Genomic DNA, 9,481 nt, shown 5'->3' on the forward strand with positions numbered 1-9,481 from the left:
GACAAATTATATTATTGTTTATTTTTTTTTCATCTTTTTCGTATTAGTTAACATATTATGTTTTTTAGAAATGTGTTTAAATTATATTATGGAATATTGTAATTGATTACCTTTTTAAGATGTTCTTTTTGTTATTTTACATGTTTATAAGTTAGTTTTTATCACACACGATTTGCTAACCAGTTAGCTTATCATCTACCAAGTAGCTTATCAGTAATCAACTAGTTTATTAGTTATCAGTTAGTTTGTCAAGCATGGCCTTAAAAATCATTTTTTTTTCCTATGTATTTGATTGGTGAGGCAAGCAAACCATGACATGTAGCATTTTTTGATTAAAATACTGTAAGTAACCAATTTTTAACAGTTCCATTTACTTAAAAAAAAATGTGCAACGACTTAACCATTCAAAATTAAAAAAAAGTTAAATAGTTTATTAGTTCAAAAAAAGTTTAGGACTTAATAATAATTCAAGACGGAACTGTTCGTTGGACTTTCTAAAGTTTTGCCTTATTCAAATTCAATATACAAATATATATTGTAAATCTCTCACTCATTATTAACTAATTAAGTGTTTATAAAAATTAACTTTTGGATTACACCATCTTAAAATTATTAAAAATAATTATGATAGAATTTAAATATTATACATATAATTTATATAATGATAATAAATATGAATATGTATAAAATATAAATGAAAATAATACAAATTAATATATAATGATATGAATAAAAATTAATATATAATGTGTGTAAATTTACTGAGGTGTAAACAGACATTTAAAATGGTATTCATCTATTTATCTATATAGATGAAGGTTCAAACAAGAAAAACTTCATTTTACGAGAACATAAAAATACTTTTATCGTCGAAAAATATGCACAAGGACCAAAAATGTAATTTACACTAAGTAATATTTATTTACATCGATCTCTTTATGCTCAAATGTCAAATAAAGGAAAAAGAAAAATAATTTAAAAAGTTGGATATAAACCACAAGGGTAGTGCCTGATTGGTTTGAGCCTGACTCCAAAGGTTAAAAGTACCAGGAGGTCAAATCCAATGAGAAATAAAAATCCCCTTGTGGCCACGGAGGTTCAAATACAGTGACTTCGGGCTATCTGCAAAGCAGGTGGTCATCCTGGGATTAGTCGGCTCGCATAACAAGTTGGATATCCAGGTTAATAAAAAAAAAGTTGGATATATTTATTGAATTGTAAATGATTACTTAATGTTACATATTAACATCTCTTTGATGTGCCACAAATATCCATTTAACAAGTCATGTCATCCACAAATATTAAGCATCAATTCATGATCCCATGCAAATATACATCTCCCAAGCTCATAAACTATGTTTTGGGTACATTTTTAATTCACTTTTCTCTAAGTTCTACCAATCATATATCAATTACTTGTCGAAAATCAATTCCACCCACTACTTTACGACCTATAATCAAAACAAACCTTCGATGAAGCTTCTTCACACATTAGCAATCCAATTGAAATCACAAACCTCAGTCTTTAAGACTCCATTACAACGAATCATCTTCAAAACATTAACATATTATATATAGAGTTTGATAGAAACACTTGGCTTTTTGTTTCATTTGCAAACAACATGCCAAGGCTAACTTCCCACAGCAGTTGCAACAGGAGCTTCAGCCACCTTTGCCTCCTCAACCAAGGCTTCAGCCACCTCCAGCCGCTCGACCGAAACTTGGCTGTCTTTCGAAATCAAAGCTTCGAGCTCCTTAACACAAGCATGGGGCACCATGTCTGTTTCAATCAAAGCTAGGGGTTCAGCTAAGCGTGCGCTACCAACAAGCTCCTCAACCGAAATTTTCGTGACATCACGACGCATCCCAATATCGGCAACATACCGGCTTATACAATATATTCCACACCCCACAACTGCCAACCCTGGGAAACTGGAGGTCATGTAACGAAGTGGAGACGAGAAAGCGGCACTGGTAAAAGCTAAAAAGGATGCCGCCTGCCCACTTCGGCCGACACTGATGGTCGTGAATACCAGTATGCCGGTCTTGCAGTATATTGCGAAATCTTCACAGTTATTCTTAAAAATATTGTAGCCTCCGAAGCCATTCTCAAGCAGGAACTGAGCACGATGAACGACATCCTCGGGAGGATCACAATTGGCAAGAGTGCACGTTCCACCACGGGCTTTGGCCAGAAAAATGATTGGAGAAACTGAATATCTGAACAGATAAAGGTCCCCGCCAGAGAGAAAACAGTCCAAGCATGAAGCGATGACACCATCAGCATTTGACTGATCACCGCATTTCAGGCAAGGATCACCAGAATTAGATGGGGATGAACTTAGAAGAATGCGGTCCAACACTGTTCCAGTGCCAATCTCTTGACCCCCACCCCGGGTAAAATGGATCACCTTTTCGTCACCAACATATATTCCTGCAGCAAATGGAAGACCAAATAGGAAAGTTCCAGTGGTACATTTCAGAACAGAAATCATAGACTTCCTACAAAGTGGGATAAGATTCAAGGGACATTAAATACTTTAATTGAAATCAAATCTGTTTATCAAAAAGATTCTTCCAACAGGTAAATTGAAGTTCCCAAAGGGGTTTTGGTTGGCAGAATAAGAATAAATAAAGGGATATGGCAGAATAGATGAAGACAGTGAGGTAGTTGTAACCAGGGGAGAATATAATCATGGTATTGGGACTGAGGGTGTGTTTGTTTTGCAGCAAATTCCACAGTGGTACCAAAGAGCCATTGGCCCAGCAGTACCCGAGTTATCGGTAAAGCGCAGCTTCCGAGGAGGCCAAGGGTTCAAACTCTCACCAAAAGGTGAGGAGTGTGCATGAGTATTTGCCGTGTATAAATATTATATACTTCCAAAAGAAAAGAAAAAAAATTCATAATGGTGGTTTAGACAGATGGAGATGATTCTGATGGTGGTGTTGCTATGCCACCAAGTTCTCACCTCCACCTCCATCCAACCTAACAAGACAACCTAAGTGGTGATTCAGTGATAATGTGGTAATTATCCACGAGCTAATAAGGATAATAAGTTAAATTTACCTATTTTTGCTGCCATGATAGCAAAACGCATCAGCCGAGTCGATCTATGTCAAAGACATGCTATTTTAGGTTACTATGAAGTTTAATTTACTTTATAGCAAGCAGGATGAGCATTTAACATGATTGTCAAGCATGAGGGTTTCAAATGTCAATCGCTCTTTATACAGGCAATGGTATGTGTTCTGTTATGTTTATATAGAGCCCATGTGAATATTAGGAAACCACCATGAACTCACCACCTTGTTTGAGGATTAAATAGATGTATCAATCTTCTTGTTCTATCCTATTTTGTCTTTTGCTTTTGTTTCATCTTCCGTTTGTGTTCTTTCTTTAATTTCATTCCTTTGGGGGATGTGGGTGGGGGGAGAGAGAGACAGTTGGGACAAGAATATAAACTTAACATGTAGTAGTTGCTACTGTTCATTTATTTTCAAACGTAAACTTAAATTGGAGAAACAAACTCTCATGTAGAGTTTACAAGAAGCTACTTCTTCTAAATGCCACAAAGTCAATAGTAGACTGTAGATATGCCACTTCAAATGTCTCCACTTGACGTGTTGAATATGTACTAAATTGCCTAAGAAAATGTAAATCTTCATACAAATATGCAACTTAGCCTTTGTTATTGTAGTTTTGAGTGAGCAACAAATATGATTCTTTGTTGGCTACTCCCAACTGTGCATCATCCTACACCCAAGTATACAGCCAGGAGTTCGAAACAGGAATAAGAATGACAGATGTAAATAGACCTGAGAGTTGGATTTTTAACTCTTTCTAGAAGAGTTTAATGTAATATTGAGATCTTAAATAACTGTCAAGTCTTGACCTTAGTCCGAGTTGTCAAATAATAAATCATATTTTTAACCAAGAAACTCTTAAATCCTGCTGCAAATGGATGGAAACTGGTATTTGGTGAATTGGTGTTAGTGTAAGATCAACATGTCAAACCAAAAGGTAGATCATAATCTGAAGGAAGTAGTAGATATCAGTATAAACCATAATAGTTGACAGGGTGACTGGAAGATAGGTACAAGGACAGGAAGAGAGAGAGGTAGATGATTTCAGAGCACAGTTGTCGTGCAACGGGATCCAAATTCCAAGGCAGTTAAAAGAAAGATATCATAAATAATAGGGAACTGAATGTAGGATTCCAAAGTGCATTCACAGCTAATAATAGTAGCCTGACATCTCCAAGAAGAGTGTTTCAAAATTCAAATCCGTAAGAGATTCAAGTGCACAAAAAACTAACGTTACAACACATTTGCACTGCAAAAAAGTGCATTGAATATAAAGTGCTACCATGGCCTTCAAGGCCAGGCATTAATGTTAAATACAAATAGAAACAATGGATATAATATCGGAGAACACCTTAAAAGACAAAAAATTTGGCATAAATAACAAAATAAAGCAAAACCAACACAAAATTAAGATAGCATTCTATGCTGGTGCAGTAAACATCAAAACTAACAGAAACTGTGATAGGCTACATGATCAAAGCAACAACCTTTCCCACCCACTCCAAAGATACAGTATAAGTTGCTTTTGAAATAATCAATAAACAATACGGGCCAAGACTAAAAGGCACAATCTAATATAACTTTATCTTCCAAAAAAGTCCGATCTTCCAAACCAAAATCCAGATGTTTATTACCTATTATTTAACTTGAAAATCTCTAGAGTTTGTCTGCAGTCTCTCAATTACCGCATATCCATCCAGTTTTAATGAACCCCATGGGCCACCTATCTTCCAATAATATCTTAATGCTCCACTCCAGCATAACCAAACTCATATCTTAATTCTAGAATTTAAACACAAACTTTTAACTGAAATACTGAACTGATCTAAAAGAGAGAAATTATTATGATAAGTAGTCAAACAAGCACAAGGTCACAAACAATCACAAAATATTTGGTAATATAAGCACTCAACATAGAAAACTGCCAAGGTGCCCCTCCCAAACATTATAGAACTTACCTCATAAGCAACACTATGTGCGTGAGATATGTCGATCATCATCATCCATGGATATGACGTATAAGTCCACTACTTTATACCCAGCTTTAAAGATAGCCTAAACTCACTTTCTATAGGGGTACGTACCAACCATGCTCTAAAACATTAAAATCCGGTATGATCCTTGCAATGGGAAAAGCATTGGCTTTGTTTTGGCATATAGTGGCAGTGAGATGAAACTAGTCTCGTCTCATTAGTATAAAAATGATGAACATTGTGAGTGCCAAATCTTAACCCAAAATTTGTGTGTATGTGTAGGGAGGGGAGAAACACAGAGAATAACCAATAAGTGTGTAACTGAAAGCAAAACACTAAGAAGGAACCAATGTGAAGGTAACCAATCAAGTAAACCGACCCAAAACCAGAAGCAAAAGGCGCTTCTTCCTTTATCAATGTAGAGAATCTATTGCATAGAATCAATGTAAAGAAGCAAAATGTGTTTCTTCCTTTATTAAGGTGCTTCTACAATTCACTAGGGTCTATACCGCTTTTTTTGGATTTTTTGGTTTGTAACTGCAGCTGAAGCAAAAAAAAAAATGGTGGCTTCATTGCTTGTGCTTTGAGATTGGAACTTTGTGGTGTTCTTCCAGATATACTAGAAGATTAAGTGGACTTGCAATTTTAATTTGTCCTTGGGAGTAGAAATTTACTTGTGTAATGCTTGCTGTAATTTCATATCATGGTGCTTTATAGACATGGCTGCAAACTAAAAGTAAGAAAAAGGAACATTGTCAAAATGGTGTGAAGAAGTTTGCAACAAACCATACCTATTGTAATTTCAATATTTGCTCAGGGTCGTCCCTGGGGGAGGGCGGGCCGGGCGTACGCCCAGGGCCCACATAAAGTTTAGGGGCCCAATTTTTTTAATATATATAACAGTAGTTCAAAAGAATTAGTAAATAGAAGACACATAAAAAATTAGTATTCAATATGACAAGAAAATATTTTTGTACTACATTAACTATTAAAGACCCAAACATGTATGAATTAAATATATTGGAGAAAAAAATACATAAAGATGTTAATCTGCCGTTCATTATATAACATTATTTAATTTTTTCTAAGTTTTTTAATCTAAAACCGACGTCTAAAACTACTTGCTTCAAAAACTTTGATATATTCTCCATAATTTTCTCTCATCGACTCTTTTGATTGTTCCATTCTCGCATGAATTCTACTTTTAGAATATGATAAATTTTTTGTTATTAGCTAACAAAACCTCCATCTTTTGAAAAATTACCAACCATATAAGACGGTACAGCTTATATCTATATTTAGAATAATAAAACTATAATTGTTTTTTCATAGTTGTTCTTTATTATCTAATATTTAGTGTATAAATCTTATGTACTATTCTATCTCTAAAAGAAGAATAAGATCTCAAACTATCACCAACATGAGTTTTTTAATTTATATAATCGATGATTCCGGAAAAGTTTGTTTTAACCCTAACTCTATGTTCTTGAGTCTTCTTTTACGTAGGAAAGAGAGGAAAGTAATGGGGGAAGAAAAAATATTTTGTTCTCGAGATTTTTTTAGGGAAAGGAAAGGAAAAAAATTATATCAAAATTTATTTTTATTTCATTATTTTTCCTTTCTCTCTCTTGTCTATTAAAAACAGAAATAGAAAACTTTATTTTTCTTCTTTCATTTTATTTTTCTTTTCCTTTCTCATTCTTTCTTTCCTTCCCAAATTCGAAAACATAATATAAAAGTTTAAAATGGTGTTAATCTTCTCAGATTCGAAAACATAGTATAAAAGTTTAAAATTGTGTTAATCTTCCCAAATTCGAAAACATAATATAAAACTTTAAAATGATGTTAAAAAAATTAACATGAGATGACATGGAAAACCAACCTATTTACATTGATTTACATAGTGTCACTCGGAAATTAGAAGAATCGACTTTGCGACTCCAAATGATATCATTCTATGTACCAAAAGTATATCATAGGATGTTTTTAACGATGAAACAAATTACTGATACTACATAAAAATGTTCTAGTACATAATATTAATTTAGAAATGAGTATTGATTGATTCTGCATCCAGGAATACTCGGAAAAACAGTTTTATATGAATTCAATGTTATTTTTGATGATAAAAACAATATATTGAAAAAAATATAGTACTTGTCGAGGGCCCCTTTTACATCTCGTCCAGGGCCTAAAAAATGTTAGAAACGGGCCTGTATTTGCTTGGAGAATTTGTCATGATGGTCTTCAAACCCAAAACATTTACAAAATAATGTTACCAGTTGCATCTAAAATTCTGAATGTATCTGCTGTTATGAATAGTGATAAACATTATATCGGAACTACCAAAAACCTTCTCTTTCAATGTAACCTTGCAAAAAAAATCTAAAACTATTTTGTAAAGCAACATTGCACAATGGAATTTCACTTGCAACAAGGATAACAGAAGAGTCAAAAGAATTAAAAGCTTCTAGCATCATCATTAGGTTCAATAAACCAGAAAAAACAATACCGAGGACAAGCTCTATAAGGTACATCTTCTAACCCATATACATTTATGGCCAATGTGTCCCTAATCTTTATCTTCATCTGCAAAAATCCAAGTACAAACCATGGCGCCTAGGAGGATATTTTCTTATCTGAAACTCAAAATAATAGGTATGGGTTTCAGAACATGATCCTATGGGACCCTATAGATGTCACAATTTGCTACAACCTTAGGGATGAAACATATGCTTTAATCAGCAAAACTTCTTAGGCAGAAGGAAGGGGGAAGAAAACAATGTAGAAGACCCCCACAGACAAATGGCACTATGACAAACCCCAGCAATGATAGCATAACAAAAAAGAACAAATCAAAACCCAACAAAGCAAAAGAAACTAAATGGTGGAGAATCGATTCAAGCACGTCATGGAACTCAATGTGTAAGCTCTCTAGTTTTGTAACTGGATTTTAGGAGCCAGAAAATACCTTATCATTGCCCCTTTGAATTCCCTAGTTGCAACTAAATAGACATCACAACCCTCACCCCAAGAATTAGTGTTGCCTCCTAAATCCTGGCACTGCCTTGAGCTTCAAGAGCAGCATTAAGTATTTATCATACCCCAATTGGTAAACGATCAACTTATACCTTCCTCTTGGAGGAACTAAAAATCACAATGATGGCTCCATCAGTCCATTGCTTTACATATTTATTATGTTTACAATGATTTCTGTGATTCAACAGTCCAAAGTTGCTTGAGAAAAGTTCTATAGAGACTTTTCAGGACAGTTCTTTATCTTCTCAAAAAAATCAAGAACGCAGATTTTTTGGTTTCTCTACGTGTCTTCTAAAAATACTCACTTTCTCTCCCAAAAAAAAAAAACTTCAGAACACAGAATTAGTTTACAAATGTTCTGGAGTTTCTCACTCGCAAATTACACATAACAGTCATCTATACAATTTTCCGGAAGTGGCCTAGAATGTGGAACGGAAGGTACGATGCTCACTACACTTTTCTTTTCTAAAGTGAAATACGATTAAAAAACCCTACCCTTGAATCATCAGAAATAAACAGATTCTGAAGCTAGATGCTTTAAATGATTTCGGGTAGAAATAAATAAATTATCAAAGTAATGCCACACCGTAGACGAAGTTTCTATATCCCAATAGGAAACTGGAAATACATCGGTCGATAAAGTTGTTTCCTTTTGAGAATCTATCAACAAAAGTCCAATTGCCGGTGAACGGTGAACCTATGGTTAGACTATCAAACATATACGCATAAAGTAAGCAAATCTGGATAAAGGCATAATTCCTTCTGGGGAAGCATAACATAGGTTTAGATGAAAGAATCAAGAAAATGAGGGAGAAATTAGGGGAATGACGGACCGTGATGAGCGTAGAGCCAAGCTTTACGCCATGAATAGATGTGATCGCCTGGTTTGATTTGTGATTTGTCGACCTTGAAAGACAGTATTTGCTTGATATCTTCCATGGATTCCTTCCCCTTGGTGGCGGATGATGGATTTGAAGATTGTGACGGTTGCTTCGTGTAGGAGTATGGTAAAGAAAGATGGATATCGGATATCCAACTTCGCAGCCTTGCTAAGTTAGCGTGTGGAGTCAGCATCTCGTAAATCAAAACTCCTTCACAATTCGTCTTTACCGATTTAAATGCGATCCATGCGCGGCTTCATCGTCTTTGCCATTTCGTGTGGTGTCGGTGAGTTCCTGTTCCATGCTAAAAGTGAGTTTTGTGACTTTTGTCTCGTTATGTTATGTTCTGTGCTTGTGTATCAAATGTATCTTTTATTAATATTAATATTAATGTATATTATTTAAAATTCAAGATTATAAATAAATTATTTATAAATACAAGTTATTAAAGCTTAAATATTTGAATTTTTGTAACTAACAACAAATAAATATAATCAAATATCA

General features: G+C 34.4%; 1 protein-coding gene across 1 annotated transcript; it reads right to left on the minus strand.

The window, feature by feature from the left end:
• Window positions 1–1,293: 1,293 nt before the first annotated feature.
• On the minus strand, window positions 1,294–9,231 carry LOC112524512. The gene is made up of 2 exons (XM_025134360.1): window positions 8,930–9,231; window positions 1,294–2,434 (listed from the first exon to the last, which is right to left on the minus strand). Exons 1-2 carry the CDS (start codon window positions 9,168–9,170, stop codon window positions 1,632–1,634), a joined length of 1,044 nt encoding a protein of 347 aa, XP_024990128.1. The 5' UTR covers window positions 9,171–9,231; the 3' UTR covers window positions 1,294–1,631.
• Window positions 9,232–9,481: the final 250 nt, after the last annotated feature.

Source organism: Cynara cardunculus, assembly GCF_001531365.2.
Source record: "Cynara cardunculus var. scolymus isolate 2C chromosome LG 13, CcrdV1, whole genome shotgun sequence".
NCBI classification, from domain to species: Eukaryota; Viridiplantae; Streptophyta; class Magnoliopsida; order Asterales; family Asteraceae; genus Cynara; species Cynara cardunculus.

What these genes read in the sequence shown, in the direction of transcription:
- LOC112524512 (XM_025134360.1), bottom strand. Translation starts at nt 9,170, where the DNA reads ATGCTGACTCCACACGCTAACTTAGCAAGGCTGCGAAGTTGGATATCC. An exon ending in TTGGCTCTACGCTCATCACG is followed by an intron (nt 2,435 to 8,929) that starts GTCCGTCATTCC and finishes CATTTGCTGCAG; the next exon opens with GAATATATGTTGGTGACGAA.